The 22,299-nt window shown below is 43.3% G+C and overlaps 1 protein-coding gene and 2 pseudogenes across 1 annotated transcript; 1 reads left to right on the forward strand and 2 right to left on the reverse strand.

Annotated features, from left to right (window-relative positions):
• Positions 1-1,175: 1,175 nt before the first annotated feature.
• On the reverse strand, positions 1,176-3,169 carry LOC126556485 (uncharacterized; annotated as a pseudogene).
• Positions 3,170-8,964: 5,795 nt separating this feature from the next.
• On the forward strand, positions 8,965-12,646 carry LOC126564004 (bifunctional arginine demethylase and lysyl-hydroxylase PSR-like; annotated as a pseudogene).
• Positions 12,647-13,695: 1,049 nt separating this feature from the next.
• LOC126564011 (bifunctional arginine demethylase and lysyl-hydroxylase PSR-like) lies at positions 13,696-17,087 on the reverse strand. Its single transcript, XM_050220914.1, has 4 exons — positions 17,081-17,087; positions 16,168-16,526; positions 14,249-14,593; positions 13,696-14,164 (listed from the first exon to the last, which is right to left on the reverse strand). Exons 1-4 carry the CDS (start codon positions 17,085-17,087, stop codon positions 13,718-13,720), a joined length of 1,158 nt encoding a protein of 385 aa, XP_050076871.1. The 3' UTR covers positions 13,696-13,717.
• Between the last annotated feature and the right edge of the window lie 5,212 nt (positions 17,088-22,299).

Genomic DNA, 22,299 nt, shown 5'->3' on the forward strand with positions numbered 1-22,299 from the left:
GAGCGGTTCGGTAGGATCGGGCAACGTGCGATCGCCAGGGGCAATGAACGGTAGCTCCTGACGGCAAACGGGATCATTGGTTACACGGTCCTCGAGGGAAGCGGTCGCGTTGGTTCACGCAATATAAGTTTAAGTATTTGTTACACCATAAGTTTTAGCGTGTGTTTTATTTATACGTGTTGTGATAGTCTTATACAATATCACAAATTATAGCAAAATAGTAAGATTGTGATTAGTAGAAGATTGTTAGTATAGGTTAGAATAGGATAAATACTACTTAAAGATAAGAATAGCATAGGAATTATAGGAAATGAGGCGTAAGAAAGAATTTCGGATACATAGGAAGTAAATAATTTAAGCTAGGATTAGATTGATAGTTTTTAGTATAAATAACGGAATAGAATCTAGGATGGCACAGATAAATTTAGAACCCTTAACTTCAGAACTAGATAAGGGGAAACTCTGGCCAACTGTAAAAAGGGTTCACGAGTGTAAAAATTCCGCCAAGAAGGTGTCACGCTGTATTCTTCCGAATTGCGTAATAAATAGTGGAATACCACAACACCTTCCAACAAAGTGTTTTGTTTTTCTTCCAAAAACGGTCTTTTTTGTTGTTGTTGCTGTGTCGCAGAAATCCTTTCGTTCGCATCCTTTTTTTTTATTTAATCGCTTTTTCCACAACACCCACACACGATGGTACCACACATCGTGTACTGCATCATATTAACGATGGTGTTCTTTTTCACGATTTTCCCAACATCGGAAATGAAATCGGTCGGGTTGACCGTAAATCAGCTGTGCACACACTACCTGGCGGCTGAAACCGATTTCGTGCCATCTGAAAGCGACCAGCGTGAAGCTGCTGATCCATTCCGCAATGCCGTTCCTGCACGTTATCTTCATTTGCTTAATGGCGTGGGTGCAGTCGGACGAGTTCGCAAGGCGGAGTTCGTACGCGGAATCGATCTGGAACGGGTTCTGTTCCGGATCCGGTACATTGCTGCTCCAAGCCATGCATACCGTATTTTACTGGGCAACGGACGGTTGGAGCAATCACCCAATCGCCAAGCAGCTGCATCTTTTGACGACACCCGACCTACCGGATTGGTGCTCGGTAGCAACGAATATTAACGACGAGTATCGGTGGTAAGTAGCAATGATTAGGACGGAATCAATTACGTCAGCAACTTCCCCGACATTATTTCCACCGTCATCTTCCTCCGGAAGTACTTCATATTGGACTGATCGAACGTGATCGGGTGGTCGCGTGTTAGGTATTCTGCAAACATACAGCTGAACACACCACAATCGCTCCCATTCTTCTGGCGCGGACAGTCGCGTATGTTCTGCTTGGTTAGGCCACTCTTGTCGAATGGCGTTTTGCGCTTGTCCAGTGATTCCTGACACAAATAGTCTTCCAGCGCGTTCAGTACGGCATTGTTGGGCGCACCCATCGAGTCGTAATAGTGTATCGTTTTCCGCCGCAGATCGATCGTCGACATACACCAATGAATGCCACCGACGTGTACCGGAACCACAATTATATCATTTGCCAGCAGGTCTACCTTGCGTGTCCAGCGCCGTACACCGGCGTAACCGATTTTCAGCAGCTGCGGGAGAAAGAACGTATTCATCGTGTAAACCTTCGGCAGGCCCTGGCCGTGCTTTTGCTCGCTACGATCCCGAAGCAGCTCCAAGTAGAAGTTGATGACCGCATCATTCATCCAGTTGAAATCCTGCAGCGTCACGAGATCGTTGCCGGTAATCTGGAGTTTAAACTTCTCGATAACCACCTGGTTTCCGGTGCGCAACTTCTGATGCATCAAATTGAGTTGTTCCTTGGTTAGCTCCGGCAGCGATACATCTTCCGGCTCGGGCGTTGATTCTTTCAGGTCCGGTTCGTTCAGCTCATCGAGCTTGAAGAAGGAGCACACATAGTCGAGCATTTTGTTGCGGGCCTCATTTTCCTGCACGTTTGTGGTTTGGCGCAGACTTTCGAGACGATTCTTTTCCTGCTCGATCAGGGATTTGCGCTGGCTGAACATGGTTGGGTAACGCTGCTCTACGTCCTGGATAATATCGTCCCAGCAGACTTGTTTCGTTTCGATCCGCTCCTTGGCCGTGTTAACCGGTTCCGGTGCACTCGGTTTCGATTGCTTTGTGTCGTTCGCATTGTCCCGCGCCAGTGGAAGCATCGAATCGAGCGGCGTAAATAAACGTCCATTTTTGGTTTGTGACACTTCCACCTCCACACAATCGTCGTCGCTAGCGTCATCGTCGGTTAGATCGAGCGTTTCTATTGAGGACTGTTCTTGCACCGTCGGTCGTGAAATATCTCCATTAATCGTCTTCCTCGTGTATCGATCGTAAGCGCTCCGTTTGGGCGGTTCGTTCATTTTGGGGAAAAACTTTAGCATCAGCGATTCATACTTCTTTACGGTTACACGTTGTGCGTTCAACTTTCGGTCGAAGGCAGCTGTGGAATCGGACCCGGACGTCGGGGTGGTGCTGTTCTTTGAGCGCAGCAGATTTTTAAAGTCGTGGGACAGCAGCGAAACATAACCGGAACTCACCTCATTGCCTCCCGACGACTGGCTACCGTTGGCAGTGTATACTGGCTTCGAGTAAATACTAGCAACACCTCGTTGACCAAAAGACGATGTTCGCGACGGGACGAACCTGTTCGAGATTAAATCCGGCGGACACCGGCCACTGCGTCGTGCCAGCGGTCGTGTTTCTGGCCCCCTGAATCTGCTACTGGTATACGTATCGGCGACACTGTTGGGACTGACTGCTGCGAATGTGCGCTGAATGGATCCAAACGGCGGGGGTGCATGGTACGAACCGTAAACGTGGTTTACCCGTGACATGTCGGTAATTTCACCCAGGCGACGCGCGTTTGCCATCGACCGTGGATTCAGCCCATGTGCACCATTCTGCTGCACCTGCTGTACGTCGGGTATGGTCGCCAGATGAGGTCTCTGGTCGCGTAGGACCTCTTCCACCGGTGGTGGAATCGAAGATACTGTCGTCATTCGGCGTTTCTTGATATCGATCGCTTGCGGCAACACACTCTCTCGCTTACGATCGTTGTTACTGCTATCGGTGCTTCCGCCGTGTCCGCTGCTCGCCATCATGCGTGCAATGACGGCACGGGAAACATTTTCATTTGCAAATCACGGACATTAACAGCAACACCAACAAAAAAAATGCTACAGTATACCGTTTCACCAATGGCTGCCCGGTCGGTGGTGGTGTACGAACAAGAAAGGAAGCGCAGCGCGCGCGCGATATCACAAACGACGCACCACGGGATGATCGCGTTTATTTGCCCCGAAAACGCAGCTACATTTACCGAACGCTTCCTTTCACAATGCTTAAATATACAAGGTACAATGAAAAATGGGGCCGGCTATAGTCAATATCCGAAATACTCGGTACTCGAGTTACGCGGATTCGGAGATATGCGGATTTTCAAGTTTGACAGCATGTTGGGTTTATTATGCCAAATTAAGTTCTCCACCCTAAGCAATACGGCCTGGCCGGCCTTTACATTCTGGTAAAGGTACGTATTTGCACCAGCATTTGCACCACAATTGAATTAGTGTACACGGAGAATCGAGACGAAACGATGCTGAAAACGGAGAAATTGCTGCTGGTATGGATAGAAGATATGACATCAAAAAGAATACCCTTACGCTATAGAATTATCCAAGATAAAGCAATATCGTTATACCAAGACCTACAAACTGACGTTGCGGAACATGCGGAGTCATCATTCAAAGCTAGTGTTGGATGGTTTTGCAAATCCACAGAGAAACCGCAAGTTCTGATGAAAATGCTGCTTTGATATTCGTTTCGAGTTTCTCAAAATCAATTCAAGAACAAAATTACCTTCCCCAACAAATTTTTAATGTTGATGAAAGAGCTTTGTTTTGGAAAAAATGCCATCTCGCAGCTATGTCACAAAGGAAATGGATTCTATGCCAGGGTATAAGGCAGCAAAAGATTCAGTTGTGCAGACAGTTGTGTACCGAGCACAGAAGCCACAAGCTTTCAAAAATATTGACATAAAAAGTTTACCAGTCACATGGAAACATAACTCAAAAGGATGGTGTGAGAAATATTGTCGAAAATCATTGGTGAAATTATCGCGTTAAAATTTGTTGTAAGATGAAACCCGTGCAGTCTTGGTGTCGTTCCGTTTGTAACTGTTTATTCATCTGTACTAGTTCATTTTACATAAATAGTTCATCCGAAATTCATCCTTATTTTCCTAGGTGTCAATTCGTGTAACGTCAAGTAGTGTGTGTTTACATTATTTGTGTGTGTTCTTTCGTTATAGTTCGAAATTTTAAATTCATGGAATATGTGTAATTAAAAACTAGCAGTAATTCTCACATTCCCGGCCACCAAAGAAGGAACTTCTTTAAATTTCATGCAATTTCTGAGTTTCGTGCAATCTCCTCTCGCTATTTCATGCAACTTATCTCCTAACGTTCCGCATGAGTGTTATGTGTGTATGTGTGTGTATGTTGTGTTTTGCACTGACAACTAAGTGTAAACAATGTTGAATGGTTTTGCTGCTGTAAGCTGCTCAGTGCTACTATCAACCTCCTGATCTGAATTGTTGTTCAAAAGATTTGGTAGGATTGCCAAACGATTTGCTGCGCGTAAAATTTGCTTCCCTGACACCGTGCGTAGCGTTACCACTCGAACTACTCCATCCTTACCGGGATGTAAACCGGTTATCCTTCCGGCTGGCCATAAGGTAGGTGCTATGTTATCTTCCCTTATGATAACCAGTTGTCGTATTTCTAGCGGTACCGGATGGGTCGTGAAACGTTTTGCGCGGGCCTGTAGCTGCTGTACGTATTCAGGGTACCAACGCGACCAAATGCTCTGTTGCAAAACACACAAAGATTGCAACGTACGCTTTCGTTGGACTTCTGTTGCGCACCGTTGATTTCAGGAACACCGGACCACAATAATCGACGCCAATCACAGCAAAAGGCCTTGTTGGTGAAACCCTTGAAGTAGGAAGGTCAGCGACGGATTGTTGCATCAGAACGGGTTTGGCCTTGAAGCATCGAAGACACCGGTGAAAGCCAGCCTTTGCTAAATTGCGTCCACCGATGATCCAAAACCGCTGACGAAGTGTGGACAGCAATAATTCCGGACCGGCGTGTAAGTGTCTCTCGTGATATGACACTGCTAACAATACTGCAAAGTGATGTTTGGACGAGTATAGGATGTTTGGCTGAATCTGTCATTTGTGCGTTGCGAAGCCGGCCACCAACATGCAGGATACCCGACGAATCGATGAATGGTGATAGCCACTTTAGCTTCGAGTTGCGCGATACGTCTCTACCAATCTCGCGCAGCTCATCCGAAAATGATTCCTGCTGGGCTAGATGACACATCCGACGTTCAGCTTCAAGCAACTCACTCTTTGCCAATAGTGGAACTAACGTGATTAGTTCTGGAACCGTGGTTTGGGACTTGGTCGATGGTGTGTGTCCTGTTTTGCTTGCCCTTAGACACTTGATGAATCGCAAGCAATACGCAATAGTTCGCCTGAGACGGTTGTAAGTAGAGAATCGTGTGAATAACGCGCTGCTGTCATTGTTTATCGTTGACACAGCAACAACTCGTGGTGGAACAATTCGCTCTTCTGATGTTACGATCTCTTCTCTTGCAGGTTCAGTCTCAGGCCAATCTTCTACCTTAATACTTAACCAATGTGGCCCATGCCACCACCGATGACAAGCCAGCAATTTGTCTGGAAGTAGACCTCGTGACACATCGTCTGCTGGGTTGTCTACGCCGGGCACATTTTTCCAGACCTTGATTCTTGTTTCCCTTGAATCTGAGCCACCCTGTTTGCCACAAAAGGCTTCCAACGTCGTGGTGAAGAGTTGAGCCAGTGTAGAACGGTCATTGAGCCTGTCCAAGCGAAAGCTTACTGCCAATCTTGCCGCAAAAAGCTCTGATCTGGCGATTGAGTTTGTGTTAGCCAGCGAAACAACCTTCGATTTTGCTGCGACTAGTTGTACCGATTCTGCCGTTCTGCTCTCATGTAGCAACAAGCATCATATGCAACCTGTGAAGCATCCGCGAAAATATGTAGCTGCACGCTTGTTGCTCCTCGTAGCGAAGTGTATCGCGGGATGCTTAGTCCACGAAGTGAGTGAAGCTTGGAATAGAACGCCGTCCATTCCCGTTTGAGATGTGATGGTAGCTCACTATTCCAATCCCACGATTTCCCGTTTGTCTTCAACGACCACAACTGTTGCATGAAAAGCTTAGCAATGATGATGGTTGGACTAAGCAAACCAAGTGGATCGAAGATCTTGGCAATGTATGATAGAGTTAGCCGCTTCGTCTTCACCGTCGTAGCAGTTGGTAGCCCAATTCGAAAACGAAGCATATCAGTTGCTGGTTCCCACACGAGTCCCAGGGTAGATAAGAATTGGGGATCTTGCCATTCGTGCGTGGGAAGAATTGTCAAATCTTCTGATGGGATGTCCTTCAGTGCTTTCGGTACATTTGATGTCCACTTTTTTAACGAAAAACCACCTGATTTGAGCATTCCTGAAATCTGTGTCCGGATTTCAACTGCATCCATGATGTCTTTTGTTCCCGTTAACGTTAACATTCACGTAGATGTCATGCAGTACTGGGCTCACTGCTTGAGGGTATTGTGCTTTGTGATCGTGAGCTATTTGTTTCAAGTTTCGAGTTGCCATAAAGGTGCAGATGCGGTGCCGTAGGTTACTGTTAGCAACTGGAAGGTCTGAATTGGATCTATAGGGGTTGCTCGGTATCGAATGCGCAGGTACTTCCGTCGCTGTAGACGTGGAGAATTTGGCGGTACATTTTCTCCACATCTGCAGAAAGTGCGATTGCATAAGATCGGAAGCACACTATGATGGTGAACAGGTTGTCTTGGATCGGAGGCCCAACTAGCAGCTTGTCGTTTGGCGAATAACCGGACGAAGATTTGCACGATGCATCGAATACGATTTAGACCTTGGTTGACGTGCTCGTTTCCTTCACGACTGCATGATGGAGAAGGTAGTAGTTTTGACCAGAATCGTCCACCGGACCGGTTAACCTCTTCATGTGACCCAAACACTCGTACTCCTCCATGAACTTAACGTACTTTTCTTTCATTTTAGGGTTCGCAGACAGACGACGTTCCATACAACGATGTCGACGATCTGCCGTATCTTTGAAATACCCTAAAACGAAATTTGGATTGGAATTAAACGGTAAACGAACGACATACCTTCCCGATGTATTGCGAACGGTTTCTGACACGTAGTGTCTTTCGCAAGCATCCTCTTCAACCGATAGCACAAGATCATCGACTATGGTTTCATTCTGCCAGAACCGCTGCATGGTATCTTCCAATGGAATGTCGTTTGTTGCGAGATTTCGCGGACCAGGTGATGAATGGTGAATGTTTCCGGTAACAACCCAACCGAAATGAGTTTCCACCAGCCACGGTCTTCCCACGCCGAGAGAGCGTTTGTGACCAGTGTGAAGCTCACAGTAAGAATCGCCTCCTATGACGATATCGATTTGCCCAGGGATGTAGAAGGTGCTATCAGCTAATGCCACATTCGGCATTTTCCATGATGAGATGTCCGTCGGTGAAATAGGGATGTTGGCTGACGGCTTGTCCAACACCAGGAATGCTATATCCGTAGCAAAGGGTTGCGTCTTGGACCGAACTGTTGCGACGATCGAACCTTTTATTTGCTGCACCGCATTTCCGATGCCCGGTACAGCGATATTAACCTTGTTGCGGTTGGTCAACAGCTTTCGAGAACATTCCTCCGAGTTGAAATTCGACATGGACCCCGAATCGTGTAAGGCCCTTGCCTCGTGTGCATTACCGTAATCATCGTGAATTACGATTTGGGCCGTCTCCAGAAACACCTTATCATCGCCCAAATGTGCTGTCATGGTAACCGCTGTAGCTGGAGTGTGATGCAGAAGTGTATGATGATGCTGACGACACGTTCGACACGAGTACTCAGACTTGCATGCTCTGATCTGATGAGTGTCACTCAAACAGTTCCAACACAAGTGATTCGCTGTGACGACATCTCGTCGCTGCTGGACATCCTTCGCGATGAAAACCGGACAGTTGCGTTGAAAATGTTCGTCGGTGCAAGCTAATGGACACTTTGGTTGTCGAGAATGAGGAGGCTTGATGACATGAGCCGTGTGTGATGTTGCTGCATTTGCTATGAATCTCCTTTGCACTGACTGACGATGAATGCCGGCCACCTTTCGTCCACTATCACCTTGCTCACACGCAAAATCGTTCGTCGATTTCAGGATCTGGATCCGATCCTGCACAATGGCGTTTACATCACTGTATTTTTCCTTAGTGACATGCACGGAATGCTTTTCCCGTCATCAATGTTTCACGATCCAGCTTCATCAACAGCATGTTCGATAGTGTCGTGTCCCACGCTTCAACCGGTTCATTCAGCTTCACTAACCCGCTGACAAAACGAGTGAATTCGTCCACTAAGTGCTTGTCGACGCACACCGATTGTACTCCCGGAAGGTAGTGCAATTTCCGATAATATTGACGGATCAACAGACGTGAATTGTCGTACCGCTTTAGACGTGCCGCCCACTTAACTGAATAGTTATCCGATATTAAAGGGGTGTGCTCGAATGGTAGAGCGGCGTCACCCTTCAACGATGAAAGTAGGTATTGTAATTTGGCGATGGAGGGTAATTCTGCAGACGCGTCGATCATGGCTACGAAGCGATCTCTGAAGTAAAGCTATTTTGTATGGTCTCCATCAAACGTTGGCAGCTCGATCTTTGGTAGGCGTAGGTTCGGTGCGTTTGGTCGACCAAAAGCCAGCGTAGAGGAAGCCAACCCCGTTGTGTCGTTCAGCGTACCTTCATCCTTAAGCTGGTTCTCTCGCAGGAATGATTCCAGCTTCCGGCAACGATCCTCGATCTCACTCCTCTCCGTTAGGTACGTTTCGAAGCTTGCGTCGGTTTCATCCAACTGTTCGAGTTTTTCGATTGTGTTGAAGAACCCTGCCTTGTGCCTTTCCAAATCTTCTAAAACTTCCGGAATCTGCATTGCACAATCGGGCACAAATTCAATTTGAAACCGTTCCAGCGTCTTGAGCCCTTCCACTGCTACTCTCTTTTTGAGAGTAGAAGAATCTTGCAATGCCTTGATTTTCTTGTCCATTGTAAATTACACCTTGTAATTTCACACGAAATAAACGAACGAACGAACGCGATGGTGCGAAATTTGAAGGATGACGCTTAACAGGTCGTTGCACTTGAACGCGGGGCGAACTAGCGATGGCGCGAAGCGTCACGTAAAAACTGTACTTATCCGAAAGATCCGAAATTCACCCTTGATAGCAGGATGATGAAGAGCTTACACTTCCTTTTTCCACGAACCGGTTCGAAGGACCAAAAATGTGAGAAATATTCTCGAAAATCACTGGTAAAATTATCGCGGTAAAATTTGTTGTAAGATGAAACCCGTGCAGTCTTGGTGTCGTTCCGTTTGTAACTGTTTATTCATCTGTCCTAGTTCATGTTACATAAATAGTTCATCCGAAATTCATCCTTATTTTCCTAGGTGTCAATTCGTGTAAAGTCAAGTAGTGTGTGTTTACATTATTTGTGTGTGTTCTTTCGTTATAGTTCGAAATTTTAAGTTCATGGAATATGTGTAATTAAAAACTAGCAGTAATTCTCACAATAAGATATACATCAATAACCATATTTGTTTTAGTATTAGCAAACCCAACTATGTAGAACGAGCTACTAATGTGTTGTATCATTTTCTTCTTTCAACGTCCACAGAACTATCGGACAGATCAGCATGGGTTCAGCTAGGTTACCATGAAGCGTTCGCCCTTTATGCATTTCGTGGACAATGTGGAGCGAATTCACGTCAACAAAGTTAGTCCGAAAGAATTTATCGAACGCTTCGAACGCATCTATCAACCAGTGGTCATAGAGGGTATGCAGTATAATTGGAAAGCTGGTCAGAAGTGGACACTAGAGCGTCTCGCGAAGAAGTACCGCAACCAAAAGTTTAAAGGTGGGGAAGACAACGATGGGTACAATGTTAAGATGAAGATGAAGTATTACGTGGAATACATGCGTAGCACTACGGACGACAGCCCACTCTATATATTCGACAGCAGTTTTGGCGAGGTAAGTTGGAATAGGTAGATAAGTCTTAGTCCTAACCACGATAAAAGGGTTTTTTTTTTGCCAAATTCAATTAGTTTACTCAACAATTGCCTTTGAGAGCTTACTTGTAGCGATCCACTACCTTTTCGTAGTCCGTTTTTAAATACAGTTTGCCATTAGCCTCAAAATAGGACTCTGTTTCAGCGATCACTTCATCGTTGAATCTCAATTTATTTCCAGCCAGCATGCTTTTATGATCTATTTAGTTATTTTTTCCATGTTGTTTCATCCATATTCACATATCGACACAAAAATAGACTTTTTTGTAGTTTGAAAGCTGAAAAACGTTGTTGTTACTGATCGATTGTGAGCTCACACAGCGTTCATTTTACGCGTATTCAATCGTAAAATACTTCGCGAATCATAAAATACTCAAGTTCGTTCGATAACGAAAGAGCTTCTTATATCTCCATTAAAATTGTTTTACGGTTATCCAAAACACCTGGTTTTACTTTTTATCTTTTTTTGTAAAAAAAAAACACTTTCGGGCGACCACTGCAATTAACGGGCAACCACTGAGGGTTTTACGCTACGGCTACTTTTAAACTCACAGAACTAATAATTAATGTTTGTGGGTGATTGTGCTGACTCCGTGTAAAACTGATCAAAGCATTGTTTTGTTTTGAACATTTGCCCATCAAAAATCACTTATGGAAAAGCCCATCAAATGCTTTTTATCCATTTTTTACACTATATCAGCAGAGGCTCCATTATTTTCGTTCATGTATAGAGGCTTTGGCTACATTCGCCTCACTACTGCATACAAGAAGTGGTTTCTACTAATACAAATTTAACGCGAATGTGTCTTATCTATTAATTGAAGCTATTGCGATTGCGATATTATGGCTAATAAAAAGTTTAAAATATTGCTTCAATTTCTCTGTATAAATGTCTGATCCGTAAAAGTCGAAATGGTGGAAATCGTAAGTGGTCTAGTTGGCAGGTGGCTCGGTGGCTCGTGTATCCATGGCAATCGGTGAGGATGTGGCGGACGGTGATGTCAACATCACAGAAGCTGCAGAGTGGAGGACTGGATTTTTCTAGGAGGTAGGAGTGTGTAAGGCGGGTATGACCTATACGAAGGCGGGAAAGGACTCGTTGGATGTGGCTGAATTCGGTATCTTCCCATGAAGCGGTGTTGTGCTTGATGGGATGGAGTTTGTGGCTTAGGTCTAGGTTGTGCCATGTGATGTTCCAGTGTTGGGAGATAAGGGTGTTGGTGAGGTGGATGGTATCTCGACGTGTAAGGGTGTTGTGTAGTTCATCAGGGCGGAGTCGACCATTGTTGGCAAGTTGATCGGCTTTTTCGTTAACGGGAATTACCGTGAAAATTTTCGAGGATATGGAGGTATGGAGTCCAGGAATTAAATATCCGTGTATTTGGGGGTTCCGTGGTCCAGGGCGGTCAGTAAAGATGACATTCGGTCAATTAATTTTTTTTGTGCCGCAATCTATACATCGTGACTACAATTTATCTATCCACCCGTTAAAAGTATTGTATTAAATAAATATTCATACCGTACTTCGTCTGTTGTAGCACCATCGTCGCAGCAAGTTACTAGAGGGCTACGACGTACCACTCCACTTCCGTGACGATCTGTTTCAACATGCGGGAGAAGTACGGCGACCACCGTACCGATGGTTCGTGATGGGACCAGCCCGATCCGGTACCGGTATACATATCGATCCGCTTGGCACGAGTGCCTGGAATGCGCTGGTGCACGGTCATAAGCGCTGGTGTCTCTTTCCAACCCACACGCCTAAGGAGCTGCTCAAGGTAACCGGTTCGATCGGGGGAAAACAGCGAGATGAGGCAATCACCTGGTTTAGCTTGATCTACCCACGCACGAAACAACCGGACTGGCCCAACGACTGTAAGCCGGTTCGTATGCACCGTCCCCGTTTTCTTCTATGGTGTCCTTTTTTATGCTTACGTCCGTTATCCCCTTGGAACCTCCTTTTGCAGCTTGAAATTTTACAAAAACCAGGCGCAACGGTGTTTGTACCAGGCGGCTGGTGGCACGTAGTACTTAATCTGGACGATACCGTTGCCGTTACGCAAAACTTCTGCAGCCGTACCAACTTCCCGGTGGTATGGCGCAAAACAGTTCGTGGCCGGCCGAAGCTGTCGATCAAGTGGTTGAAGATGTTACAGGTGGTTGAGCCGAACCTAGCTAAGATCGCGTCCGAAACTGATATCGGACAGAGTACGGGAGTTGCGTCGGACAGCTCGAGCAACTCTAGCTCATCGTCTTCCAGCTCGAGCAACTATGACGACAGCGACTGTGAATCGAATACCGACAGTGGCCAGGAGTCACTTTCGGCGCACAAATCAAAAAAGCATAAAAAAACGAACAATGGCGGCGATAATAATAGTCCGTGATGCCACACGGACAAAAGTTGATACGCGTTGTCAACAATGCATGCCTTCTTGACAAAAATTCCTCTCTAAGGTTCAAAATTTGTGGTTGAAGGTTAAACGTTTCTAAAATGAGAATTAATTTTTTGAAATCTAATCCCTTCCTATTTTTCCTGCATGTTAATGTATGTTTGTTTGCTGTTTTATGGTGTATTCTACGATGCTGCGCTTGATCTCGGATGGACTTAGGCTCATCCGCACGGGTTTGTTTATATTAGCTACTTAATCTTACAAGACATTTCAAACAGAATGTTTGTTTTTCTTTGCTTGTTTGTTCCGTTTTGTTGTTTTAAGTTTAAATTGGTTTTTGTTTGCTGTCTTGCTTGGTTTAGTGTTGGTGGATACCCATTCGTTATAAAAAGGCACAATACCGCTGATTACATGCAATTTATCGTGCACGTATGTACGTGTATGTATTGTGTGAGTTTTTACATTTAAATATCTGTCACACATTTTCGTCAGTCAATAATGATGTTTGATTGGAATTGAATTGCTTGCTGCAGCTCTTGTCTGTCTGTTTATCCGTTTCCTAGCAGCCTTCTTTCTGTACAATTTCTGAATATTTCATATTCTACGCTGGAACACATGATTTTGTTCTTGCGAGCCTCTTTTTCTGCTTCGATCGCACTGCAACAAAGCGTGCGCAATACATGTTCGGTTACATCACATCCATTTGCCATTTGCTTGCTCGTGCTCATCGTATTGCGTTTAAGTCTATAATTGAATTAGTTATTCGAAAATGTTCTACCAACCAATTCCTTCACTTCTTGCTCTGAGGCATATAAATAAAGATACTGCAAACTGGCAAAACGTATCGATAGGTCTTGCAACCCACAACCGCAGGCTGTTCGCCGGCGGGAGTTGCCTGTACATTGCTAACACGAACTAACATTGCCTTCTGCTAGTTGCTGGAGCTTGGTGACCGATTGTCTGTGAGAAAGATGGTGCTTTGCAAATGAAAAAAAGTTCAAAGGTATAATGATAAGTATAGTAAACCATTGATTCGCCCGAACAAACCGATCGCGAAACGTGGGGTTAAAGTGGAAAATCGTTAATCGAACTATCGGCGACACTATTATTATCGCCGCCATTGTTCGTTTTTTTATGCTTTTTTGATTTGTGCGCCAAAAGTGACTCCTGGCCACTGTCGGTATTCGATTCACAGTCGCTGTCGTCATAGTTGCTCGAGCTGGAAGACGATGAGCTAGAGTTGCTCGAGCTGTCCGACGCAACTCCCGTACTCTGTCCGATATCAGTTTCGGACGCGATCTTAGCTAGGTTCGGCTCAACCACCTGTAACATCTTCAACCACTTGATCGACAGCTTCGGCCGGCCACGAACTGTTTTGCGCCATACCACCGGGAAGTTGGTACGGCTGCAGAAGTTTTGCGTAACGGCAACGGTATCGTCCAGATTAAGTACTACGTGCCACCAGCCGCCTGGTACAAACACCGTTGCGCCTGGTTTTTGTAAAATTTCAAGCTGCAAAAGGAGGTTCCAAGGGGATAACGGACGTAAGCATAAAAAAGGACACCATAGAAGAAAACGGGGACGGTGCATACGAACCGGCTTACAGTCGTTGGGCCAGTCCGGTTGTTTCGTGCGTGGGTAGATCAAGCTAAACCAGGTGATTGCCTCATCTCGCTGTTTTCCCCCGATCGAACCGGTTACCTTGAGCAGCTCCTTAGGCGTGTGGGTTGGAAAGAGACACCAGCGCTTATGACCGTGCACCAGCGCATTCCAGGCACTCGTGCCAAGCGGATCGATATGTATACCGGTACCGGATCGGGCTGGTCCCATCACGAACCATCGGTACGGTGGTCGCCGTACTTCTCCCGCATGTTGAAACAGATCGTCACGGAAGTGGAGTGGTACGTCGTAGCCCTCTAGTAACTTGCTGCGACGATGGTGCTACAACAGACGAAGTACGGTATGAATATTTATTTAATACAATACTTTTAACGGGTGGATAGATAAATTGTAGTCACGATGTATAGATTGCGGCACAAAAAAAATTAATTGACCGAATGTCATCTTTACTGACCGCCCTGGACCACGGAACCCCCAAATACACGGATATTTAATTCCTGGACTCCATACCTCCATATCCTCGAAAATTTTCACGGTAATTCCCGTTAACGAAAAAGCCGATCAACTTGCCAACAATGGTCGACTCCGCCCTGATGAACTACACAACACCCTTACACGTCGAGATACCATCCACCTCACCAACACCCTTATCTCCCAACACTGGAACATCACATGGCACAACCTAGACCTAAGCCACAAACTCCATCCCATCAAGCACAACACCGCTTCATGGGAAGATACCGAATTCAGCCACATCCAACGAGTCCTTTCCCGCCTTCGTATAGGTCATACCCGCCTTACACACTCCTACCTCCTAGAAAAATCCAGTCCTCCACTCTGCAGCTTCTGTGATGTTGACATCACCGTCCGCCACATCCTCACCGATTGCCATGGATACACGAGCCACCGAGCCACCTGCCAACTAGACCACTTACGATTTCCACCATTTCGACTTTTACGGATCAGACATTTATACAGAGAAATTGAAGCAATATTTTAAACTTTTTATTAGCCATAATATCGCAATCGCAATAGCTTCAATTAATAGATAAGACACATTCGCGTTAAATTTGTATTAGTAGAAACCACTTCTTGTATGCAGTAGTGAGGCGAATGTAGCCAAAGCCTCTATACATGAACGAAAATAATGGAGCCTCTGCTGATATAGTGTAAAAAATGGATAAAAAGCATTTGATGGGCTTTTCCATAAGTGATTTTTGATGGGCAAATGTTCAAAACAAAACAATGCTTTGATCAGTTTTACACGGAGTCAGCACAATCACCCACAAACATTAATTATTAGTTCTGTGAGTTTAAAAGTAGCCGTAGCGTAAAACCCTCAGTGGTTGCCCGTTAATTGCAGTGGTCGCCCGAAAGTGTTTTTTTTTTACAAAAAATGATAAAAAGTAAAACCAGGTGTTTTGGATAACCGTAAAACAATTTTAATGGAGATATAAGAAGCTCTTTCGTTATCGAACGAACTTGAGTATTTTATGATTCGCGAAGTATTTTACGATTGAATACGCGTAAAATGAACGCTGTGTGAGCTCACAATCGATCAGTAAGAACAACGTTTTTCAGCTTTCAAACTACAAAAAAGTCTATTTTTGTGTCGATATGTGAATATGGATGAAACAACATGGAAAAAATAACTAAATAGATCATAAAAGCATGCTGGCTGGAAATAAATTGAGATTCAACGATGAAGTGATCGCTGAAACAGAGTCCTATTTTGAGGCTAATGGCAAACTGTATTTAAAAACGGACTACGAAAAGGTAGTGGATCGCTACAAGTAAGCTCTCAAAGGCAATTGTTGAGTAAACTAATTGAATTTGGCAAAAAAACCCCTTTTATCGTGGTTAGGACTAAGACTTATCTACCTATTCCAACTTACCTCGCCAAAACTGCTGTCGAATATATAGAGTGGGCTGTCGTCCGTAGTGCTACGCATGTATTCCACGTAATACTTCATCTTCATCTTAACATTATACCCATCGTTGTCTTCCCCACCTTTAAACTTTTGGTTGCGGTACTTCTTCGCGAGACGCTCTAGTGTCCACTTCTGACCAGCTTTCCAATTATACTGCATACCCTCTATGACCACTGGTTGATAGATGCGTTCGAAGCGTTCGATAAATTCTTTCGGACTAACTTTGTTGACGTGAATTCGCTCCACATTGTCCACTAAATGCATAAAGGGTTCGAACGCTTCATGGTAACCCAGCTGAACCCATGCTGATCTGTCCGATAGTTCTGTGGACGGTGAAAGAAGAAAATGATACAACACATTAGTAGCCCGTTCTACATAGTTGGGTTTGCTAATACTAAAACAAATATGGTTATTGATGTATATCTTATTGTGAGAATTACTGTTAGTTTTTAATTACACATATTCCATGAACTTAAAATTTCGTACTATAACGAAAGAACACACACAAATAATGTAAACACACACTACTTGACGTTACACGAATTGACACCTAGGAAAATAAGGATGAATTTCGGATGAACTATTTATGTAAAATGAACTAGGACAGATGAATAAACAGTTACAAACGGAACGACACCAAGACTGCACGGGTTTCATCTTACAACAAATTTTACCGCGATAATTTTACCAGTGATTTTCGAGAATATTTCTCACATTTTTGGTCCTTCGAACCGGATCGTGGAAAAAGGAAGTGTAAGCTCTTCATCATCCTGCTATCAAGGGTGAATTTCGGATCTTTCGGATAAGTACAGTTTTTACGTGACGCTTCGCGCCATCGCTAGTTCGCCCCGCGTTTTCAAGTGCAACGACCTGTTACGCGTCATCCTTCAAATTTCGCGGCATCGCGTTCGTTCGATCGTTTATTTCGTGTGAAATTACAAGGTGTAATTTACAATGGACAAGAAAATCAAGGCATTGCAAATCAAGAAGAGAGTAGCAGTGGAAGGACTCAAGACGCTGGAACGGTTTCAAATTGAATTTGTGCCCGATTGTGCAATGCAGATTCCGGAAGTTTTGGAAGATTTGGAAAGGCACAAGGCAGGGTTCTTCAACACAATCGAAAAACTCGAACAGTTGGATGAAACCGACGCAAGCTTCGAAACGTACCTAACGGAGAGGAGTGAGATCGAGGATCGTTGCCGGAAGCTGGAATCATTCCTGCGAGAGAACCAGCTTAAGGATGAAGGTACGCTGAACGACACAACGGGGTTGGCTTCCTCTACGCTGGCTTTTGGTCGACCAAACGCACCGAACCTACGCCTACCAAAGATCGAGCTGCCAACGTTTGATGGAGACCATACAAAATGGCTTTCCTTCAGAGATCGCTTCGTAGTCATGATCGACGCGTCTGCAGAATTACCCTCCATCGCCAAATTAAAATACCTGTTTTAATCGTTGAAGGGTGACGCCGCTCTACCATTCGAGCACACCCCTTTAATATCGGATAACTATTCAGTTAAGTGGGCGGCACGTCTAAAGCGGTACGACAATTCACGTCTGTTGATCCGTCAATATTATCGGAAATTGCACTACCTTCCGGGAGTACAATCGGTGTGCGTCGACAAGCTTACGCACTTAGTGGACGAATTCACTCGTTTTGTCAGCGGGTTAGTGAAGCTGAATGAACCGGTTGAAGCGTGGGACACGTCACTATCGAACATGCTGTTGATGAAGCTGGATCGTGAAACATTGATGACGGGAAAAGCATTCCGTGCATGTCACTAAGGAAAAATACAGTGATGTAATCGCCATTGTGCAGGATCGGATCCAGATCCTGAAATCGACGAACGATTTTGCGTGTGAGCAAGGTGATAGTGGACGAAAGGTGGCCGGCATTCATCGTCAGTCAGTGCAAAGGAGATTCATCGCAAATGCAGCAACATCACACACGGCTCATGTCATCAAGCCTCCTGATTCTCGACAACCAAAGTGTCCATTAACTTGCACAGACGAACATTTTCTACGCAACTGTCCGGTTTTCATCACTTGTGTTGGAACTGTTTGAGTGACACTCATCAGATCAGAGCATGCAAGTCTGAGTACTCGTGTCGAACGTGTCGTCAGCATCATCATACACTTCTGCATCACACTCCAGCTACAGCGGTTACCATGCCAGCACATTTGGGCGACGATAAGGTGTTTCTGGAGACGGCCCAAATCGTAATTCACGATGATTACGGTAATGCACACGAGGCAAGGGCCTTACACGATTCGGGGTCCATGTCGAATTTCATCTCGGAGGAATGTGCTCGAAAGCTGTTGACCAACCGCAACAAGGTCAATATCGCTGTACCGGGCATCGGAAATGCGGTGCAGCAAGTAAAAGGTTCGATCGTCGCAACAGTTCGTCAATAAATTGATGCCGTACGCTCGAAAACTGATGAATGCTGTCAAAAACGTATGCCTTCTAGATAAAAACTCCTGACATAGAACAAAAATTTGACGGCAACGGCTGTACGGATCGCAAATGCTCTTGGTAAATGAATGTATGAAGGATTTTCAGAAGAGCAAAGTGTTGCTACCTATACTGCAGTTCACGGTGCAACGACCATTCAAACCATTGACCGAATGACCAAGCTATACGATTATAGTATAACCTCAAACCCAAGAAACACATGCAGTTAGCAATACGTCGCATTAGGGATTATTAGAATTCGGCATGCGGGCAGAGGAGATGTGCATGCAAAACAGGAGTTTTGTACAGTGCTGTCATAGTCAATACTAAGCAAATCAGGCTGCCCACCCTACTCAACAATAAGCAACATGAAAAACGGTACATAATTCCTGCAATTTTAGTTAGGAAGATGATAACAAAAGAAATAGGAAAACGAAAATAAATGAATTATGCCAATGGAAACTCGCTCATGTATAATTCACAACGTAAGCTTTAATATTCTAAACTATGTACCGGGTATTGTTTACGAGAACTTTTTACTCGTGCCCAAATATTTTTGTCCTATTTTCGTCCCCTACTAAACTTTGATTTCTTATTTATTTTACACTGACTTATAAACGTTACCCGTCTTCTCGCGTGGGAGAACCGCACACAGCATTTTTTTGGTGCATGTGCTGAAACCATGAATGAAACGTGTTAAAGTTTAAACTTTTTAAGGATTTTTATTTTAGTTGAAGCATATCAGAAATAGTTAACATTGTCATATAAAACGTTCATTGCTTCTATTTTTTCGATATTTAGAAGTTTATTGGACTATTACATTTTTAGCGCATAGGGCGTTATAATTGTATTTTTAATGGGTCCGTCCGTTTAGACTCTCCTCATTGATGTTTTACGGTTTTTGATAACATTGTTGATGTTTAGTTTAAGACTGTTTTTCTGCAGTATGTGGGAAAATTTACATAAAAACCCACTGTTAAGCTTTGCATGACAACCTTAAACTAAATTAAACCTACACGTGTACAAACTAATTTATATCTATGTTATTAGATTTATAGTAATTACAGTTATTGTGTAGTAGTTTGATTTCATGTAACAAGTTGTTGTAATATCGGGTTTGTACTGCTAAGGCACTTGCTTGAGTGATTTGTGCATAACTTATCTATGTAATCCGTTATAAGTTGTGTTTTGTTCCTTTGGTGTAGCAATTCTGTACTGTACCATAGGGGCACATTTATAATTATATTCAGGATTTTGTTCTGCATGACTTGCAGTCTCTTGCATCTGTTTATGAACGATTGCACAATATTGCCAAATTGGGAAGGCATAGGTTAATAACGGACGAAAGAAACTATAGTATGCAATAAGCTTGTTTTTTTCATTAAGTTTGGATTTTCTATGCAAGAATGTGTTTAACATTTTCAGCAGTTTTTCAGTTTTAATTATTGTTTGTTGTATGTGTTCTTTAAATGTTAAACGCTTTTCTAGTATCATTCCTAGATATTTGACATGATTTTTCCATGAAACGGTTGTATTATTAAATTTTAGTCCTGCTTGTGGAAGTTTTCGCATGCTTGTATTGTATTTCCAGTTTCGGCAAAAAATAGAATATTTGATTAAAGCGTTGCCTAACGATCTTAAAACAATTTTTGGAGTTTTAGATGATGACGTTAGAACAAAATCGTCCGCATATAAACAATTAGCTGCAATTTTTCATTTTAGGAATATCTGATACATAAATATTGAAAAGGAGTGGAGATATTAGGCTCCCTTACGGTACTCCAGAAACGGGTACAAAAGGTTCCGATATAGCTTTAGCTATTTGTACATTATTGTGTCTGTTTTTAAGAAACGATTGTATTATTTTTATCAATGATTTAGAAAACTTTAATAAGATTAGTTCCCATCAGGACTACGAGCATGGAAACGCCCACACACATAAAGGAAAAAGGTGCCCTCACATGATAAGACCCATGCTATGAACACGACTTTGAATTTGGATGACGGAATATACGCAACGGAACAACCGAGCACACCCGGGATATGGTGCCCTTTCACGGCTCGGAGAAGGAAATGTCTCCCAGCAAAGATGAAAGGAGTATTTTATTTTTAAGTTATTGTAAGCCTTTATGAATAAAAAAATAAAAAAATAAGATTAGTTTATACAACAAACCCTGATGCCAAATTGTGTCAAATGCTTTTTCCGTATCGAGAAGGAGCATTCCCGTAGACTTTTTTAAATCTCTATTATTTTTCACTTGTTCTGAAAGCCCTTGCAATTGATGTGTGGTCGATAAGGACGGCTGAAAACCAGATTGGGAATTTGGGATTATATTATTGCTGTTAACATGCATTCGAAGCCTCTTTTCGATCATTTTTTCAAATATTTTTCCAATGCTACTTAGAAGACTTATTGGTCTGTAGCTTGTAGCTAAACTATTGCTTTTACCTGGTTTTGATATTGCAATTATTTTAGCTCGCTTCCATTGATCGGGGAGACAACAGTTGAAAATGTGGTTCATAAGTATTAAAGCCTAGGCTGGAAGTCTTTTAAGGGTTTGGTTGTTAATATTGTCTAATCCTGATGATTTCTTGTTTTTAAGCTTTTTGAGTATTTCTTTAATTTCTTTTGTTTTGCAAAGCAGCGCGGGGTCAAGAGAAGTAGATCTAATTGTGGCATTAAATTGTCTAACTTTTTTGTTCAACTTTACGCTCTATCGCTGCTAATAGAGTTATAAGTTGTAAAGTAGGCCGACTCGAACTGTTCTTTGATTGCCTTGGCCTTTTCTTCAGAAGTTATTAATGTTTTATTGTTTTGTTTAAGGGGAGGAATGATTTTTTTTGTGTTTGATCACCTTTACAAATTTCCAGATTTTATTTCTGTTTGTTTTCTCTTTGTTGATTGAAACACTTTTGACCACATACTATAACGATGGTCTTCCAGTTTTTGCTTTACTGAATTGCATAGTAGGGTGTATTTATTTTTCAGATCAAATCATCGTCTGTGTCTTTGCCTTTTACGACGAGCTGTATTCCGTTGTCGGATTATAATTTTTATTTCATGCGGCAATATTATATTGTACAACCCTGGACTTAGTTTCGGCACCGCCAGCTCATGGGCTTGTGTCACAATTGTTGTGAATTGAGTTACCATATTGTCAATTTGTTGAGTACTTTTCACAGTTCCTTGGTTGATTTTAGTTAAATCTATGCTGATGTTGATACTATTGGCAAAGATTGACCAGTTGGCTTCGTTGTAATCGAAGTGAAGTTTGTTGGTTGTTATAGGCTTGGTTTGTTTAGTGCTGTGTGTGTTTAAATCATTTGCAAAGGCTTTCATGTTTTTGTTCGACCCTGGGTGATAGACCGAGATTAATGGTATGTTACCTAAAGTAGTCTCTACGGCAATTCCAATCGCTTCTATTACTTTTAAATTTAGTGATTTCATAGTACTATGTTTAATGCTATCCTTAATTTTTATTGCTACTCCACCCTTTTGACCTTCTGTTCTATCCAACCTATAAATACAATAGTTTAGGATATTAAATTTCATGTCCGGTTTTAAGTATGTTTCGGTTACTAAAATTATGTCTATATTGTATTTTTGCAAGAAGTTCAATACGTCTAATTTTTTCTTTAGA

This window comes from Anopheles maculipalpis, chromosome X (genome assembly GCF_943734695.1).
Source record: "Anopheles maculipalpis chromosome X, idAnoMacuDA_375_x, whole genome shotgun sequence".
NCBI lineage: Eukaryota > Metazoa > Arthropoda > Insecta > Diptera > Culicidae > Anopheles > Anopheles maculipalpis.